Source organism: Moschus berezovskii, chromosome 11 (assembly GCF_049115385.1).
Source record: "Moschus berezovskii isolate FMDL1 chromosome 11, NW_MosBer_1.0, whole genome shotgun sequence".
Lineage (NCBI taxonomy): Eukaryota > Metazoa > Chordata > Mammalia > Artiodactyla > Moschidae > Moschus > Moschus berezovskii.
The window spans coordinates 35,237,623-35,258,581 of NC_142470.1; the positions used below are offsets into that span (position 1 = coordinate 35,237,623).

Below are 20,959 nucleotides of genomic sequence, written 5' to 3' on the forward strand. Positions count from 1 at the left end.
GACCTTGGTTGGCAAAGTAATGTCTCTGCTTTTTAATGTACTATCTAGGTTGGTCATAACTTTCCTTCCAAGGAGTAAGCGTCTTTTAATTTCATGGCTGCAATCAGCATCCGCAGTGATTTTGGAGCCCAAAAAAATAAAGTCTGACGCTGTTTCCACTGTTTTCCCATCTATTTCCCATGAAGTGATGGGACCAGATGCCATGATCTTTGTTTTCTGAATGTTGAGCTTCAAGCCAAGCTTTTCACTCTCCTCTTTCACTTTCCTCTAGAGGCTTTTGAGTTCCTCTTCACTTTCTGCCATAAGGGTGGTGTCATCTGCATATCTGAGGTTATTGATATTTCTCTCGGCAATCTTGATTCCAGCTTGTGCTTCTTCCAGCCCAGCGTTCCTCATGATGTACTCTGTGTATAAGTTAAATAAGGAGAATGACAGTGTACAGCCTTCACGTACTCCTTTTCCTATTTGGAACCAGTCTGTTGTTCCATGTACAGTTCTGACTGTTGCTTCCTGACCTGCATACCCGTTTCTCAAGAGGCAGGTCAGGTGGTCTGGTATTCCCATCTCTTTCAGAATTTTCCACAGTTTATTGTGATCCACACAGTCAAAGGCTTTGGCATAGTCAATGAAGCAGAAATAGATGGTTTTCTGGAACTCTCTTGCTTTCTCCATGATCCAGTGGATGTTGGCAATTTGATCTCTGGTGCCTCTGCCTTTTCTAAAACCTGCTTGAACATCTGGGAGTTCACAGTTCACATATTGCTGAAGCCTGGCTTGGAGAATTTTGAGCATGACTTTACTAGCGTGTGAGATGAGTTGTTAGGTGTTTGTTATACTGCTAGCCATTCTAGGAGTTTTGTTTCTTTACTTACTTTTTTTTAAACCTCACCTTCTATCACCTCTGATTCTATTTTTATTTCTTTGTTCTCTTGCCTGCTCTTCCTCTTTATGAAAAGTTGGAGCAAGCAGTATCCAAGGGATCTGTCCTCAGAGTTCCTATCATCTTGTCCAGGGTGAAATAAAGGAAACGATGTTATTGCTCTTCTCCGTGATTTGTGTTGGTCTTTTCTTCACCATCTCTGCCTTGAGGTCAGGGACTGTGTTTTATACTTCCTGTATTTCTCCCCAGGTGTCTGATATGTGCATCTGTGCATGGTGGGTTTTTAATAAATGTTCTTGACTGGTTTACTGACTGTTCTTCCTAGCAAGGAAACAATGCTGCATTTTATTCCAAAGAGGCTATACAGAATTAAGGTAAAGTATTTTAGGAGTTCTTTGAGGTTGAAGGTAAAGAGTTTGAGAAATTCTGAAATGTTTAAGACTGTGAGATTCTGGAAGACATTTAAATTTATTTTTTGTTTTGAAAATTACTTGTATGATATTTTTTGCTCTGTGTAGTATGGTAATGTCTCTCTAAAAGGATTGTTACAGTTGAGGAAGCAATCACTGGTATACATTGTTTCCTTTAAAAATCTTTTTTGTATATTTAAATAATTTTGGCAGCTTAAAAATTTTTTTTAGATTAAAAAAATTAACACCACCCAGTGCTCTCCTTTAAGAAAACCCATAGGGAAACTTCTTGAAAAATAAAGATCTTTGTAAGTATTCATCTTATAAAAACATTATTTGCTTTTAAAAAGGATTCATTGCAGAGTTTTTTTTTTTATGGAGAACTCTACAATTGCATTTTCAAGATGATTTTATTTATAAAAAGTAATTTACTCATAACCATTGAGTAAACACCTTCTAATTTATTTGTGTTTAAGTTCGGATTGAAGTGAGGTGAACTTTTGCATCATAGTAAAAAACAACAGCAATGGCTTTATTGAGATATAATTCACATACCATGCAATTCACTCTTTGAAGTGTATAGTTTAGTGGTTTTTAATTCATTCATGAAGTTGTGCAATCATCAACACTAATTCCAGAACATTTTCGTCTCTACAGAAAGAAACTTTGAACTCATTAGCTGCTGCTGCTGCTAAGTCGCTTCACTTATGTCCGACTCTGTGCGACCCCATAGAGGGCAGTCCACCAGGCTCCCCCTGGGATTCTCCAGGCAAGAACACTGGAGTGGGTTGCTATTTCCTTCTCCAGTGCATGAAAGTGAAAAGTGACAGTGAAGTCGCTCAGTTGTGTTCACCTCCTAGTGACCCCATGGACTGCAACCCACCAGGCTCCTCCGTCCAGGGGATTTTCCATGCAAGAGTACTGGGGTGGGGTGCCATTGCCTTCTCCGGAACTCATTAGCCATAACTCCCTATTCCGTCCTTTTTAGGCCCCTGGCAACCATGGATCTACTTTCTGTCTCTATGGATTTATATATTTCTGGACATTTCATAGAAGGGGAATAATACAGTAATCATATAACATATGGTCTTTGGTGTCCGGCTTTTTTCACTTAGCATAAAGTTTTCAGGGTTTATCCACATTGTAGCTTCTGATCGGTATCTTTTTTATACTTGAATAATATTCTGTTATATGTATATACCATATTTTGTTTATCCATTTATCAGATGAGTGTTGGATTGTTTCTGCTTTTTTTGCTACTGTGAATAAGACTGCTATAAACATTCATGTGCAAGTTTTTGTGTGGACATATATTTTCATTTTTCTTGGGTATATACCTAGGAGGAGTCATGACATAACTCTAGCATTTTGAGGACTTGCCAAACTATTTTCCAGAGTGATGGAACCATTTTATATTCTCACCATCAGTAAATGAATCTTCTGATTTCTCCACAACCTCACCAACACTTATTATATTCTCTTTCTCTCTCATTTTTTTTCTTTAGTCTCATCCTTAAGAGTATCAAATTATAAAAGCTCTTTTTACCCCATTGAGTTGTCCTGGCACCCTTGCCAAAAATCAGTTGACTATAAACAGAAGATTTATTTTCAGACTCTGAGTTCAATTCCATTGATCTGTATGTCTGTATTTATGTTGTTGCCACACTGTCTTAATTACTGTGGCTTTGTAATCAGTTTTGAAATTGGGAAGTGTGAGTGTTTCAACTTTGCTGTTTTTCAGAGTTACTTTCTGTTCATACAGAATCCCTTACATTTCCATATGATTTTTAGGAGTGATTTGTCAGTTTCTGCCCATAGAGAAAAAAGCCAGCAGGATTGCTTGAAATCCGTACCTTAATTTAGGTAGTATTGCTATCTCAACAATATTGTCTTCTGATCCGTGTACATGAGATGTTCATCTCCCATATATGTAGGCTTTCTTAAAGTCTTTGAACAATGTTTCGTAGTTTTCAGAGTACACGTCTTCATACTTCTTTTGCTAAGTTTATTCCTAAGTGTTTTATTCTTCTTGATATAGTTGAAAATGGAATTATATTCTTAACTTCATGTTTGGATTGTTTGTTGGTAGTATATAGAAAAACAATTGATTTTATACATCTGTCTTGTATTCTTGGAACCTTGCAAAACTTGTTGTTAGTTTTCATTGTGTGTATGCATGTGTGAATTCCTTAGGCTTTTCTTTATGCAAGATCATGTCATCTGTGGATAGAGATAAGTTTGCCTTTTCTTTCCAATACAGATGCCACTCATTTCTTTTTCTTGCCTAATTGCCCTGGCTAGAACCTTCAGTACAGTGCTGAATAGAATTGGCAAGAGTAGATATCCTTGGATCAGATTCCTACTGTTTCAGTTCAGTTCAGTTTAGTTCAGTCGCTCAGTCGTGTCCGACTCTTTGAAACGCCATGAATCACAGCACACCAGGCCTCCCTGTCCATCACCGACTCCCGGAGTTCACACTCATGTCCATTGAGTCGGTGATGCCATCCGGCCATCTCATTCTCTGTCGTCCCCTTCTCCTCCTGCCCCCTATCCCTCTCAGCATCAGACTCTTTTCCAGTGAGTCAACTCGTTGCATGAAGTGGCCAGAGTATTGGAGTTTCAGCTTTAGCATCAGTCCTTTCAGTGGACACCCAGGACTGATCTCCTTTAGTGGTTTGGAAATACGTATTACTGTCAATGCTCCTTTGAGAACTTGAAAATCCAACTTTGTGTCCTCCTGTAGTAACAAAAGTAACAAAATTTTTTCTATTGGAGTTTAGCATGCTACTTATTTTTTGAGCATCAAGGCACAATAGATTCTAGTATAGCTTTCCCCAAAACTCAATGCCTCTGTTTTATTAACTTATGATTATAGTTGAGTAAGAATGAATAATTAGAATGTTCATATTGTCTTTGCCTCTTAGTCTTAGCTTGGGCTAATGCTTTATAGTTAGCACATTTGAAGGAGGTTCATAATTTGTAATAGATATAGTTAAAAACCAGAGATGATGATAGTGGTAGGGTGAAGGAAAGGTAGTGATTTTATTACTTTTGATAATTTAACTCTACACCCAACTTCTGATGAGTGTATTTCCTTGTTCAGATTTATTCACTACAGAAAGTGGTAGAAGTAACTCTTCTGTACTTTATTCCTTACTGTAGATTTTGTCAGTACTTAGATATCCAATTCAGAGAATAGAATTTCTTTCACATATTGAACATTTCTTGAATATGTTCTCTATGTATTGTATTTTGCCCTGTCAAACACATGAAGTCAGTATAAGAGCATGTTTATTCTCTGACTGCGTGTAAGATATGTAGGAAGATCAATATATGTACTTACTTTGTACCACTGTGTATTTGTGCTTCAGTGTATATGTCCTGTCCCTCTTACTAAATGTGAGCTCCTTGAGGTTAACCATCTTTGTATTGACATGATGTATATCATAAGGCCTCACATATACCATGCGTTTATTACAAATTTTTTTTTTAATGGAGAACTCTACAATTGCATTTTCAAGATGATTTTATTTATAAAAAGTAATTTACCCATAACCATTGAGTAAACACCTTCTAATTTATTTGTGTTTAAGTTTGGATTGAAGTGAGGTGAACTTTTGCATTAGAGTAAAAAACAACAGCAATGGCTTTATTGAGATATAATTCACATACCATGCAGTTCACTCTTTGAAGTGTATAGTTTAGTGGTTTTTAATACATTCATGAAGTTGTGCAGTCATCAACACTAAATGAATGGAGCCACTTAAGTATAAGCCTCCAGTTAAGTATTCTCACTTAATGGCATAGCCAATCACTATTGTCGAATTTCACAAATAACAAGGATCTGTGTGTCCTGGATTTATTAGGGAAGGCTTCATACAAGAGAAGGTAATTAAAGGGGCTCACGCAGGATGAATAAGAACTGAGCAAAGAGAAGGAGCGTTTCAACTAGGTGTCATAGTTTGGAGGTCAGTGAGTAGATTATATTGATTGGAATAGAAAATTAGTATTGGCTTTTAGATACCTGAGAAAAGGGTGGATAAATAAGGAACATTGTGTTTTGGAGGCCTTAAATTCCAGTTTGAAAAGTTTGCTCTTACTCTGTTAGAGAACCATTTGAAATTTTTGGAGGCACAGCAGTACTTTAAGATTTGCTTTATGATAGTATGTATTATGGGTTGGAGGTATTGGAGAGCACTTAGGAGGGTATGGTAATAATTCTTCTAGCCTGTTGCTTTTTTAAGAACAGAGTTCTTCATTTGCTTTTTCATGCTCAGCATAGTGTCTAGATGAGAGTTCAAATATTTGTTTTTTGAATGCACAAATATATGGACTAAGTCATCTCAGCCTGGGTTGAGCAGTTGCTGCTGCTGCTGCTGCTAAGTCACTTCAGTCGTGTCCGACTCTGTGGGTTGAGCAGTTAGCAGTAGGAAATAGCATATGAGAAACACTTTGGGGGAAGAATTGAGATGACTTGTGTTCTAGGATGTGGGTCAGGTCAAAGATGACATTGAAGTTTCAGCCTGGGTGATTAAGGAGTATCAGTGCCATCCTTAGAAATAGGGAAGTCAGTTAGAGGAAGAGAGGAGTGAGAAAAGTGATAGTCATGGACATGTTTTTAGGCTTGGTTGAGTTTGAAGTTGAAAGCCTTAGTACACAGGGTTCAGTTCAGTTCAGTTCAGTCGCTCAGTCGTGTCCAACTCTTTGCGACCCCATGAATCACAGCACGCCAGGCCTCCCTGTCCATCATCACCTCCGGAGTTCACTCAAACTCGTGTCCATCGAGTCGGTGATGCCATCCAGCCATCTCATTCTCTGTCGTCCCCGTCTCCTCCCACCCCCGATCCCTCCGAGCATCAGAGTCTTTTCCAGTGAGTGAACTCGTTGCACGAGGTGGCCAAAGTAGTACACAGGGTTAGTCAGGCTCAAATGAAAACTGAAGTCTGAATGTTTAAATTTAGACGTCACTACGAAGATGATATTGTTTGAGCAGTAAAAATGACTGGACTGATATAGCACTATGTGTGTGCATGGGTGCAGAGGTTGTGTGCCTGTATACAAGTAGATACAGTCTTACACACTAGAACCCAATATGTGTATTAGAGTGTGGATATGCTAATCTGTTAGTGGAATGATGAAGACTGATTCTTTGTGTGAGCAGAGGGGAAAGAAAAGGAAGTTGAAGAAGGAGAAAGGGGAGGAACAAGGAGGTAGAACTTACAGCACAAATTTGCCAAGGAATTTTTGTCTTATGCTTGAATATAATACTAGTAATAACAGCAGTAGTACTCCTGTATGACTTGTTGAGTGCTTCCATTATGCCAGACATCTGGCTACACATGCTGTCTTTTTTACCCTCATAACAAATCTGTGTTGTCAGTACTATTATATCTCTTTTTTAACTGATGAGGAATCTGAATACTGAAGAAGTTAAAACTTGCCAAAATGACTTGAACTAATAAATAATTAGGAAATCTTGTGAATATAAACCTGACTTTGTGGATTCTGAGCCAAAGGTTCTTTCGATTATACCAAAGGTTTGTGTGTTTAATTTTTTCAAGGCCAGGACTTTATCTTTAGAAAATCAGTCCTTGATAAAGGCTTATTAATTAGCAGGCAGTGATTGGACAGTCATGTTTGCTATTAATAAAATCTGCATGTACTGTGGATGTAGTTGTTTCTACTTTTCTACCTGGGTATTTATATTAATGTGCTTCCCAAATGGCACTAGTGGTGAAGAACCTGCCTGGGGTTCAATGCAGGAGACAGAGGCAGGTTTGATCCAAGGGTTGGGAAGATCCCCCTGGAGGAGGGCATGCCCACCCTCTCCAGTATACTGTATTAGGAGGTAACACTTTTGACTGCATGTTGTGAATGTTAATTTAAAAGAAGGTATCAGTTCTTTCTGTTTCTGAATGAAAGTGCTTTTCAGTATTTTTGTTAAACTACTATAAACTTGTTTTAGAAGTTTTTCTGATACACTGCTCCGATCATTCATACATTTGCAAGGACATAAGAACTGACATTTTTTGTATTACAGGGGATATAATTTTCAATGCCCAGTACCCAGAGCTGCCTCCCGATTTTATCTTTGGAGAAGATGCTGAGTTCCTGCCAGACCCCTCGGCTCTGCATGTGAGTACTACAGGCATGTTCTGTGTTCGGATGATCTTTATTTGTTGAAAGGAAAATAAAGTTGCCTGTTGACAATTCTTTAACAGATACATTTGCTGAACACAGATTTTTTCCACCCCTTTTTTTCCCCTCTGTCCTGTGAAATAAGTACAACTTGTTTTGTGCCAAAATTGTTTAAATAAGAGTTTTTTTTTTTTTTCTTTATTGCAGCTTTACTTGCAGACTATTTTGAATTAAAGAAAGTCTCTAGCCTTTTGGTTAAAATATTGTTGCTTCAACTTAAGGAGACATATTGAAAGCATTTTCTTTGTTTTAACTTAATATTTCATGCCTGCAATCAATTTCCTAATGTTTACTAACACTTCATCACAGGACTTGTTAGGGGAGTGTTTCTTGGCTTTTCAAGAGGCCTTTTTTGGTATAGAAGTGAAAGTGGCAAATTTGGACTTGTATGTGCATTATCTCAGTCTTATTATCAGAAGGGTGAAGACGAGATTAAGTGTTCTTTGTTAAGCAAGACCAAAAACTTTGTAATTGAAGTAAAATATTTCTGGATTTAAAGCAGAGAAAGGGTTGGTAGAATTGATACTTGTCAGAGCACATGCGGTTTGTATAAAAAGTGTGTTTTTCGTGTCTGGTAGAGAAAAACATATGCCACTTGTTTAAAAGGTCTGACCAGACAAAATGTCTCTTTCCTTTCCCAAGTTTTGGTTTTGCTATGATGCTTGTACCATAAGAAGTTCTATTTTGTTCAAAAACTTTGTTCTTAGTTGGGATTTTTGGAAAATTTTTTGCCGCATTGAAGTTTTGTAATTAAAAGTTTGAGAATTTGCTTTGAAATCTTGTTCTCCGTCCCTTTTTTAAAAAAGGAAGTATTAAACAGGAAATATTAACCCAAACCCAAAGAATTATCTTAAATTTTGGAACACAACTGTATAAATACAGTTGACAAGAATAGAATGGATTTGTTACAAAATTTCTAATATTTACACATAAACTGTTACTTTAGGTGATTTTTTTTTTTAATTTTAGTTTATCTGTTCAGTGTTATGTGGCAGCCTGGATGGGAGAGAAGTTTGGGGGAGAATGGATACATGTATATGCATGGCTGAGTCCTTTTGCCGCCCACCCGAAGCTACCATCACATTGTTAATCAGCTATACTCCAGTATAAAATAAAAAAATTTAAGGAAAAAAGAGAAAAGAAATGCCCAAAAACATTTAATTGAAGCTTTGAAAAAACAGTTTAGTTTAAGTTTGGACCCTTTAAATGCTTCCCTGATAGCTCAGTTGGTAAAGAATCTGCCTGCAATGCAGGAGAACCTGGTTCAATTCCTGGGTTGGGAGGATCTGTTAGAGAAGGGATACGCTACCCACTCCAGTATTCTTGGGCTTCTCTTGTAGCTCAGTTGGTAAAGAATCTGCCTGCAGTGTGGGAGACCTGGGTTCGATCCCTGGGTTGGGAAGATGCCCTGGAGAAGGGAACAGCTACCCACTCCAATATTCTGGCCTGGAGAAATCCATGGTCTGTATAGTCCTTGGGGTTGCAAAGAGTTGGACCAAACCAAGCGATTTTCACTTCCCTTTAAATGCTTTGTATTACAAATTCACCCCATGTTGAAGCTGAAGGCCTTACCTGAAGAAAATAAGGCAGATGTACCCCTATATATCTCTCCTGTATTAAACTTGCCCAGTGGAAGGTAGCATATGCTAAATGCCAAAGTTATATAACAGGCTAAGTGCTCCATGCTAAATGCCAAAGTTATATAACAGGCTAAGTGCTCCAGAAGTTTAAGGATACTTGTCAGAAAAGGCTTTGTTATGGAGGTGAGATTTGTATCAATATTTGCAGAATGGAGTAAAAGTGAGGGCAGTATGGTGGACAGTGTTTCAAGTGGAGGGAATGACATAAACAAATGATAGGTATAATATATTGTAGAATAAGGTGCTTGACAGGTTTGCTGTGAAGAAAGCTGATCACTGAAGAATTGATGCTTTTGAACTGTGGTGTTGGAGAAGACTCTTGAGAGTCCCTTGGACTGCAAGGAGATCCAACCAGTCCATTCTAAAGGAGATCAGTCCGGGGTGTTCATTGGAAGGACTGATGCTAAAGCTGAAACTCCAATACTTTGGCCACCTCATGCGAAGAGTTGACTCACTGGAAAAGACTGATGCTGGGAGGGATTGGGGGTGGGAGGAGACGGGGACGACAGAGAATGAGATGGCTGGGTGGCATCACCAACTCTATGGACATGAGTTGAGTGAACCGGGAGTTGGTGATGGACAGGGAGGCCTGACGTGCTGTGATTCATGGGGTCGCAAAGAGTTGGACACGACTGAGCGACTGAACTGAACTGAAGTTAATATAAGGAAGGGCTAGAAAAGGTTAAAAAGATAAAGTGGAGTGAGATTGTTGAATGCGTTGAATTCTAGGTTAAGCGTCACTGAAGGAAATGAAACATGGAGAATTGTCTAACAGCAGTGTGGTTAATATAGTAGATTAGAAGCAATTGAGGAAGAGAATTGAGAACTGTTGTATAGATCTAGGTGGAGGTGGGAAAGGGGCTTTAAGCTAAGATGATGCAAGAGGGAACAGATGGAAACAATAAATACATGTTTATGGTTTATTTTTTTGGAATTGCCTTTAAAATTTGCAAGGCACGTCTTCAATGTTGTCAAGGATTGTGAGTGTATTAGACTTTATCTTTCTGTTTATTTATTTATATACTTATTTATTTGTTTTGATTAGAGTGTGGACTTTAAAAGGTGTAAAGGGCTTTAAGTTTTGTCTTATTCCACTTTTCGGTTTTAGTATTCAGGAAATTGACCTAGATTTATATTGTTGCATTGGAGTTTATATTATAACTTCCCTTATCTGATGCTTAGTTTTGAGTGGAGTTGCCATTAAATGTTTTTGAGAAATTAGCTGCAGAAGAACAGCCCCAAAAATCAAAGCACTATGTCTAAAAGAAAGATCGCAAATCTAGGGGAACACCTATCTTTAATCTCAAACCTCAAGCAGTCTACCCAGTGCTTCTTCATAGACTAGTGAGTGAGCTGGGAAAGCCTGGAGAAGCAACTGGATACAACCTTCCCTAGTTGGGTGACGTCTGCACAGCTCTGGAGGGTACCCTGTATCTTTCCAAACAATACTTTGAAGTAGCTTATAGGATACACAGAAGGTTAATAAAAATATATGAGGTGGTTATATATATTTAAATATCTTCTTTGGAGAAATGTCTGTTCAAATCCTTTGTCCATTTTTAAGTCGGGTTATTTGTCTTTTTATTGCACTTTTTCACCATTTGATAAATTTGGTGCTATTTGTTAGGTATCTATTTCTGTTCAGGTGACCAAATGCCCTTGTTCAGGAGAGAGGGATTTTCTGGGATTTTATGTTCACTGTTAAGATGGGACCATCCCAGGGGAATTGGGATACATGATCACTGTTTTTTTATTCACTGGACTGGAAGCTTCTTGAGATAATAGTGTTTGTTTTGTTCCGTGTTGTATCCTAGTGGCTACAAGAGTGCCTGGTGCGTCGAGATTAGATGAACATTTTGTCTTCAAGGTTCTGTATTCCTTAAGGGCCTTGTTGGTTTCCAAGACTGAAATGCTTTAAATGAAAAATTCAAACTAGGAGAAAGATTCAAGTTTTGAGAAATTTGGGGGATAAAAATCAGTTAACAGAAACTCTGAAGCAGTGATTTTTCAGCCTTGCTTTTGCAACACCCTGTGGTGTGTTCAACTGCTTCAGAATGTATTGTGAAATTCTTTCCCCTCAAAGTAACAGTGATAATTCACTTTAAAATAAAATTGCATAAAGGAGGAAGGGTGGATCATACGTTTAAATGAGAAGAATGTGTTGCAATTATCGTGTGTTAGAAACCACTGATATCTGACTTCCTAATTTAAAGAAGGTGACGATCTTGTGTTTGGGACAAGGGTAGAGAACCTAATACTACTGCAGGTAGTACCTACTGGTTGTGTAATTCCTTCGCTGACTCTGCTTGTGTGGAATGTGAGTGTATAAAGAATTTGGTACTACATCTTGTTGTGTCTCCTCCCCTGCTCTTCTCTGTGCTGGAAGACATCTTTTGAATATGTCCATGCAAAATAGTCCATATCTGGTGTATTTGAAAATATTTGAAATACATGTGAAGAAAGCACTAAGCTGAGATGGACTGCATGGCCTGTTATTGAAAAATGCCATCCAGGTGTGTGGTGCTCCCGCTCCTGGACACGTCCATTGCCATGACCACTAATGTATTATAAAATAGGATGCTTTGCATTTTTTAAATATCTGTTTAATGTTTCATTGGAGACCTGTAAAAGAGTCATCTTTCACCCTGAAGCTGGACATAATGCTCAAGACAAGTAAGTGAACAGAATTGCCCCCTTGGGTGATATGAACAGGAATAGAGGTGTATGCACAGGGTGCTGTGTGACATGTAGGGGAGAAGTTTATCAGATCCATGGATAGTTAAGTGTTGGTGACTTAAGAACATATTATTTGGTTGTTTATGCTCTCTTCTTCTAGAAGGTTCATCGTTCCCTTCTAGAAGATTCATCGTATCATAGGCAGATACTCATTGATGGATCACCTTAATGTGACAGGGACTCTGCTGGGTTGAGGCTGATTTATGACTCTCGTCAGGATGTGTCTACCTCTGGTTTGCTATTGCTCTTGAGGTAGAGCTCTTCAGGATTTTTAACCAAGAGTCTGGCATGGTCAATGTTCCTAGACCCTTCAAAGTGCTTGGGCCAATAAAATATTTTAAAATATACTGACATGTTATTTGGGCGTCCCTGATAGCTCAGTTGGTAAAGAATCCGCCTGCCATGCAGGAGACCCTGCTTCGATTTCTGGGTTGGGAGAAGGGATAAGCTACCCACTCCAGTATTCTTGGCCTGCCCTTGTGGCTCAGCTGGTAAAGAATCTGTCTGCAATGCGGGAGACCTGGGTTTGATCCCTGGGTTGGGAAGATCCCTTGGAGAAGAGAAAGGCTATCAAATTATTCCAATACTCACATGGCATGGATCTTTTCTTAAATTTATTTAAATTGGAGGATAATTGCTTTAAAATGTTGTGTTGGCTTCTGCTGTACATCAACATGGATCAGTCATAAGTATACCTGTGTCCTCTCCTTCTTGAACTTCCCTCCCACCCCTCTAGGTTGTCACACAGCACTGGGTTGAGCTCCCTGTGTCCTATAGCAAATTCCCACTGGCTGTCTATTTTCATACAATAACATATGTTTCAATGCTACTCTCTTTGTTCATCCTTCCCTCTCCCTCCCTCACAGTGTCCCCAAGTTTGTTCTCTATGTCTGTATCTCTATTGCTGCCCTACAAATAGGGCTATCAGTACGATTTTTCTAGATTCCATATGTATGTGTTAATATACTAAACTTACTTTTCTCTTTCTAACTTACTTCACTCTGGAAACAGGCTCTAGGTTCACCTACTTCACTAGAACTGATTCAAATTTGTTCCTTTTTTTGAGTGAATAATATCCTATTGTCTGTGTGTACCATGACTTTTGTATCCATTCATCTGTTGATGGATATCTAGGTTGCTTTAACGTACTGGCTATTGTAAATGCTCACAGCATGGATCTTTGTCCTGACAGATCTCATATTCTAAATTTTGTTTTGTAAGACTGCTGATAACTGCTCTGCTTTTCAGAAGTGGTTGCTTAATTTTTAGCTTCTTGACCCGGGCTGTGCAGAACTTAATCAGATGTCTTTAGGTGAACTGGCTGCATGTTTGAGGTCTCTCAGGACTCTGTTTTGATGATTTTTCGGAGTCCAGCAGCAGCTTTGTGCTGTGCAAAGCTTGGTTTATCAGCTTGCCTCCTGTGCCCAGAATTTGTAAATGTCCCAGAGGTACCTTTCCCTAATGCTTTCTCTTCTGAATTCTCAGCCCCTCCAGTTCTCATTGCTTCAGCAGATATTGAATACCTTCAGATATCTGACTTTCTGGTTGTTTTTGTTGAGAATGCTGGTTTATACAAAGCCATTCCATCTTATCTGGAAGCAAAAGACAGTTGTCCTACATATCATTTTGTTCTTTACTTTTGAAGCAAAGCTAAAAATCTTTAGTGGACTGTAAATACCACTTACTTTGTTGGTAAGAATACAGAATTTTAAAATTATTATTAATAATAAAAATACTTAATAAAATTTTCAGTAACGTTAATAAAATGTTAAAAACAATGTACTTTTTTGTTTCTTATGAAAACCTAGATTTTAAGTTCCAATAGATTTTCCTAAGGTGGAAAGAAGTAAGGGTAAACGTTATATAGAAATGGCATCTCTGGTTCTCTTGGGTTATTCAGCTTGGATTCAAAGGGTACATCAGTGTATGGTTTCAAGTGAATATGAGAAAATTACCGGAAATTTCAGTGCGAACTTGGTTTATATGTTGATGAGTTAAAAACTCTGTATTTATACCATTATCTATTTTTACTTACCAGCCATGGAAGCATTTTTTGAGGTAGGAAGATACTGTTATTCTTTGTAAAATGTACCTCCTAAGGGGAGAGAGTAGAGAGAGAATAGAAAGGTCTCCAGTCTAAAAATGACAGTTTATGTAAGTTCATCTATTTTTTTCAAAGGTGTTGCTACTATAACAACTGTGGATTAAGGAGAGGAGTATTAATATACACACATATGCATACACACACAATTTTGAAGGCATGTGTTATAAACAAGGCTTTAAAAGCACAGTTGTAGAGAAACAGAACATCTTGAAAGTACAAACAAGGTACATTTAAAATGTTCACTCTTATAAGACAAATGAAAAAAAGGCAAACCAAGTTATTTTTTGAAATCCAATGGCAAATATAACATTTAGCAGATGTTGTCAGTTTTTATTTACTCAATTGAATTTGTAAAAATGCTTTTAGGAAAATGAGGTACTAAATTGAATAGGAAGCATTTCTGTTCAAAAATTGCTTACTCAGAGGATTATTTAATGATCGGTTTTGAAGATTATTCATTGTCTTTGGTTGGTCAGTCATCTCTCTTCATCATCCTCTCTTTTTTTAATTCATTCTTTTATATATAATTTTATTTATTTATTACTTTTGGCCCTGCTGGATCTTCACTGCTGAATGGGCTTTTCTCTAGTTGCGTTGGGCAGGAGCTCTTCGCTAGTTGTATGGCCTTCTCATTGCAGTGGCTTCTCTTCTTGTGGAGCACAGGCTCTAGGGCACATGAGCTTCAGTAGTTGCAGCACGTGGGCTCAGTAATTGTGGTTCCCGGGCTCTGTAGCACAGGTTCAATACTTGTGCCACATGGGCTTAGTTGCCCCGTGGTATGTGAAGTCTTCCCAGATCAGGGATCAAACTTGTGTTTCTTGTGTTGGCAAGCTCCATCATCCTCTCCTTATCACTTTTCTTTCTCTCTAGCACGCTCCTCAAAGAGTTGGATTTTTGAATTAAAATAATGTATTTTTTTTATTACTAATGACAGATTGTATAGAATACAGATAAGTACCAAGAAAACACACCCTTAATCACAGTTAAGAGATTCGTATTAAAATGTTAATTATTTTAGTGTATTTACTCCCAGTATTTTTCTCTGTCACATGCATTCATGTCCTTTGCACTTTTCAGCAGTTATTTTTTTACCTTACATATTACTGAAAGCATTTTTCCTTTGATGTTATGAATTCATCTGAAACATCTTTTAAAATTGACTTCTGTTTTTCTGCCCTGATGGTTAGTGCCTCCCCAGGAAAATAAACATGAAAGTCACTCAGTCGTGTCCGACTCTTTGCAACCCCATGGACTATATAGTCCATGGAATTCTCTAGGCCAGAATCCTGGAGTGGGTAGCTTTTCCTTTCTTCAGGGGATCTTCCCAGCCAGGAATCGGGAAATAAAAGGTGTATCTAAAACCAGTCCTATTTCTTTATTTTTAAGTTTGTTTTTTATCAGAAACAATGAGCTTCACTTAAGTGAAATGGGAATAATCTGTGAATTCTTAAAACCTAATAGTTGATGATGGTAATAAATTAAAAAGGTTTTTTACTTTATCATTGTAAATCTAATTTCTGTGAATGGATTCCACGTATATTCCTCTTAAGAAAATAAAGGTAAAAAAAAGAAAATAGAGGCAAAATTAAGGTTTTAGTGAAGTAACATCCATATTGTTTTTGGCTAGTTTGTGTACAGCATTGAGTAGAGATGGAGAACCCCATCTTTTAAGAGGACTTTGTTTTAACTGGAGAAACAGGGCTTAAACATAAAAAGAGAAATACTGTAGCATATTGCAGTGCATTGTCTTAACACTTTATGTATACCTCTGCAGCACTACTATTTTTCCAGTAGTTGTTTGTTTACATTTTTGTCTTCTCTGATATTCTCAGAGCACCTTGAAGGCAGAAGTACACACTACTAAGGTTTTTTTTTTAATGAATGACTATGTTAAGTACCACATTAATGGTGCAGGAGTTCTGATGAAGTGGTGATGATTGTGCCTTGATGGTCGTATGAGGTTTTATGGGGGAAGGAAGGGTTTTAGTTGGGTCTTTAAGCTTCCCTGGTGGCTCAGATGGTAAAGCGTCTGCCTCCAATGTGGGAGACCCGGGTTCGATCCCTGGGTTGGGAAGATCTCCTGGAGAAGGAAATGGCAACCCACTCCAGTACTCTTGCCTGGAGAATCCCATGGATGGAGAAGCCTGGTAGGCTACAGTCCATGGGGTCGCAAAGAGTCGGACACGGCTGAGCGGTTTCACTTTCACTTTCACTTTAACCAGGGGTAGGTTTAGAAAATGAACAGAAGGGATGGCACTGTAGTCAGGAAGAGAAAGCTACAGAGAAGTATCTCAAGCCAAGGATAGCATGTTAGAAGCATTGAGCAGAACAGTTTTGTTTTTTTTTTTTAAACTACTTTTCTTAAAATTGGAGCATAGTTAATTTATGGTGTTGTTAATTTCAGGTGTACATCAAAGTTTGATAGTAAGATGTTCAGTATAGTTCCCTATACTGTATAACTGTACAGTAGGTCCTTGTTTATCTGTGTTAGTATAGTATTGTGTGTATATTAATCCCAAACTCCTAATTTATCCCCCTCCCCACCCCCACTGCCTTTATCCTCTTTGATAACCATGTTTGCTTTCTATGCCTTTGAAACTGTTTCTGTTACATAAAGAAGTTCATTTCTATCACTTTCCAGATTCCACATATAAATGATATCATATGATATTTTCTTTCTCTGCCTGATTTACTTCACTTAGTATGATAATCTGTAGGTCCATTCATGTTGCAAATGGCATTATTTTGTTATTTTTTATGGCTGAGTAATGTTCCATTGTAATATATGTACCACATCTTTTTATTCATTCATCTGTTGATGGACTGTTAGGTTGCTTCTGTGTCTTGGTTATTGTAAATAATGCTGCGATATATATTGGCGTGCCTATATCTTTTCAAATTAGAGTTTCCTCCAGTAATTTGCTCAGGAATCATATGGTAACTCTATTTTTAATTTTTAAGACGTCTGCATACTGTTCTCCATAGCAGCTGCACCAATTTACATTCCTACTGACATAGTAGGAGGGTTCCTTTTTCTTCACACCCACTCTGGCATTTATTATTTGTAGACTTTTTAATGATGGCCATTCTGACTGGTATGAGATGGTACTTCATTGTAGTTTTGATTTGTGCTTCTCTAATAATTAGCAGTATTGAGCATCTTTTCATGTGTTTATTGGCCATCTGTATGCCTTTGAATAAATGTCTATATTGGTCTACCCATTTCTTGATTGTTTTTTTTTTTAAATATTAAGCTCTATGAGCTATTTGTATATTCTGGAAATAGCTTGTCAGTGCATTGTTTGCAAATATTTTCTCCCACTCAATATGTTGTCTTTCTGTTTTGTGTATGCAAACCAGTTTTGTTGGAGTAGAATTTGCATAGGTAAAGAGTAGAAAATTATAGAAGTGGATGGAAGCAAAATTATTTGGAGTTTAGAATGCAAAAGATTATTCATTGTAGATTTAGGGTGTGATTTTAAGCAACTGCTGAAGCCTTAGGTTTTAATTTGTTTTCCATTTAAAAAAAAAAAATATGGTTTACCAAGACATTTTTGAGATGTTCATGATTTGAAGATATCTTTTCCCCTGTGGTCTTAAGAATTCCACAAATTTTTGATGCTTTTCTTTTTTAGCTACTTTTGGGGGGGGGATACACTTCTGGAAATAGTTATGAACTTTATATGCATACATTAGTTTTTCAGAGGAGTCAGATTTTATTCTACGTTTTTAAAGAAAAATGTGCACTTGATTATTGATTATGTTCCCTCAGAATCTCTAAATTGATTATTTCACATTTTCTTCTTGTTTCAAAGGCTAGTTTTACAACTAACTTACTTTGTGTTCTTTTGGTATACAGGGCCTTATGGGTGAAGGGCTATTTATTTTTTAATAAACCTTTAGTTTTAGAACTTTTAGCTTTAGATTTATACAACTATTGAAAAGATAGTAAGACTGTTCTGGTGTACCCCTCATTGTTTTGCTATCATGGAGAAAGCAAGAGAGTTCCAGAAAAACATCTATTTATGCTTCATTAACTGTGCCACAGCCTTTGACTGTGTGGATCACAATAAGCTGTGGAAAATTCTGAAAGAGATGGGCATACCAGACCACCTGACCTGCCTCTTGAGACACCTGTATGCAGGTCAGGAAGCAACAGTTATAACTGGACATGGAACAACAGACTGATTCCAAATAGGAAAAGGAGTACGTCAAGGCTGTATACTGCTTATTTAACTTCTGTGCAGAGTACATCATGAGGAACACTGGGCTGGAAGAAGCACAAGCTGGAATCAAGATTGCTGGGAGAAATATCAATAACCTCAGATATGCAGATGACACCACCCTTATGGCAGGAAGTGAAGAGGAACTCAAAAGCCTCTTGATGAAAGTGAAAGAGGAGAGTGAAAAGTTTGGCTTGAAGCTCAACATTCAGAAAACGAAGATCATGGCATCTGGTCCCATCACTTCATGGGAAATAGATGGGAAAACAGTGGAAACAGTATCAGACTTTATTTTTTTGGGCTCCAAAATCACTGCGGATGCTGATTGCAGCCATGAAATTAAAAGACACTTACTCCTTGGAAGGAAAGTTATGACCAACCTAGATAGCATATTAAAAAGCAGAGACATTACTTTGCCAACCAAGGTCCGTCTAGTCAGTTCAGTTCAGTTCAGTCGCTCAGTTGTGTCCGACTCTGTGCGACCCTATGAATCACAGCACGCCAGGCCTCCCTGTCCATCACCAAGTCCCGGAGTTCACTCAAACTCACCTCCATCGAGTCGGTGATGCCATCCAGCCATCTCACTCTCGGTCGTCCCCTTCTCCTCCCGCCCCCAACCTTTCCCAGCATCAGAGTCTTTTCCAGTGAGTCAACTCGTCGCATGAGGTGGCCAAAGTATTGCAGCTTCAGCTTTAGCATCAGTCCTTCCAGTGAATACCCAGGATTGATCTCTGTTAGAATGGACTGGTTGGCTGTGGTTTTTCCCGTGGTCATGTATGGATGTGAGAGTTGGACTGTGAAGAAAGCTGATCGCCGAAGAATTGATGCTTTTGAACTGTGGTGCTGGACTGCAAGGAGATCCAACCAGTCCATTCTAAAAGAGATCAATCCTGGGTGTTCATTGGAAGGACTGATGCTAAAGCTGGAACTCCAATACTTTGGCCACCTCATGCGACGAGTTGACTCACTGGAAAAGACTCTGATGCTGAGACGGATTGGGGGCGGGAGGAGAAGGGGACAACAGAGAATGAGATGGCTGGATGGCATCGCCGACTCGATGGACACGAGTTTGAGTGAACTCCGGGAGTTGGTGATGGACAGGGAGGCCTGGCGTGCTGTGATTCATGGGGTTGCAAAGAGTCGGACATGACTGAGCGACTGAACTGAACTGAACGTGTTACATTACTATGATACATTTGTACAATTATGAACCAATATTGATTCATCATTATTTACTGAAGTCCAAACTTTATTCAGATTTCCTTAGTTTTCCCCTGATGTCCTTTTTCTGACTAGGATCTCATCCACGATAACACATTACATTTAGTTTTCTTGTCTCTTTAGGTTCCTGTAGTTGGGGCAGTTCCTCAGACTTCCGTTATTGTTGATGACCTTGATAGTTTTGAGCAGTACTGGCAAGATATTTTATAGAATGTCTCTTACCTGGGATTTGTCTAATATTTTTCTCATGGTTAGACCATAGTTATGGTCTTTTGGTAGGAAGACCTCAGAGCTAAAGTGCTGTTTTCATCACATCATGTTTAGAAGGAATTATATCAATATGATTTATCACTATTGATATTGATGTTGATCACTTGACTTGAGAGAGTGTTTGTCAGGTTTCTTTACTGTAAAGCCACTCTTTTCTCATCCTTTCCGTACTGTCCTTCTTAGAAAGGAGTTACTGTGTATAGGCCACACTTAAAGATTAAGAGGTATGATCTATCTCTTCAAGGGCAGAATACCTGCATAAGTTATTTATAATTCTTCTACATGGGAGATTTGTGTGTTCTCCCATGTCACTTATTTATATAAGTATGGGCTGATAGGTATTTATTTTATACTTTGGGTTACAATCCACTACTGTATTATTTATTTTGTTGCTAAAATTGCTCCAGCTTTGGCCATTGGAAGCTATTCAGTTGGCTCCTATCTTCCTTTGACATGCCCCCTTTATTATAGATTTGTTTGTTGGAGCACTTTCTTACTTTATAGGACTACAAGATACTCAGTTCCAGCTTATCTAGTTCCTGCTCTAGCCTTAGAATCAACCATTTCCCCAAGAAGCCCTAGTTCTTTTATTTTATTGGAGAAAGGTATTGGAAACCAAGATCTGAGTGCTAAGTGTGCTTGTTGCTACTGGGGTGTCCCCTTTTGGGTCCTCTCAGCTTATAGAGCAAGGAAATATGTATATATAGAAATATATGTTTATATTAGCCATTTGTATCTGTATTAAGTGAAACATGATTTTATTAGTGATGTCTTCAACTCTAATTCACTACTACATGGATCATTCTAGTCTCTGAAAAGTGTTATTTCAAGATACCGTTTGTGTGTGTCCTGATCTCTGCTCTATTGAAATACTATTTCCAGCTGCTTATTTGTCAGTTAATTCCTTCTACAAGCATGTATTGAGTCTGTAGTATATTTAAGCCTTTGTATTAGGTATTAGGAATATAAAGATGGGTGATTTAGTCCCAGTTTCTTCAGTATATGTTGATTCAGTACCTCTCTTGTCAGCACCTGTGCTCCATGCTCACAGTTCAGTAGTGGAAGAAATCTGGCTGTAGATAATTATGATATAAGGTAGAAAGATAATAACAAAATTCAGATGGAGAAATGCTTCAAGAAGGGAAGTCATATGATGAATTGTATCAATTAGATTCTGGGTGCATTCAAGTGTGGAGAAGGCAATGGCAAGCCACTCCAGTACTCTTGCCTAGAAAATCGCATGGACAGAGGAGCCTGGTGGGCTACAGTCCATGGGG

At 38.1% G+C, this 20,959-nt stretch overlaps 1 protein-coding gene across 2 annotated transcripts in view; it reads left to right on the forward strand.

The window, feature by feature from the left end:
* BABAM2 (BRISC and BRCA1 A complex member 2) overlaps positions 1-20,959 on the forward strand; it is a 413,168-nt gene that overhangs the window by 79,816 nt on the left and 312,393 nt on the right. For both annotated transcript variants that reach the window (XM_055399169.2, XM_055399167.2), the window contains exon 4: positions 7,331-7,425. In XM_055399169.2, coding sequence (XP_055255144.1) covers positions 7,331-7,425 — 95 coding nt within the window. The remainder of the gene's footprint in view (positions 1-7,330; positions 7,426-20,959) is intronic.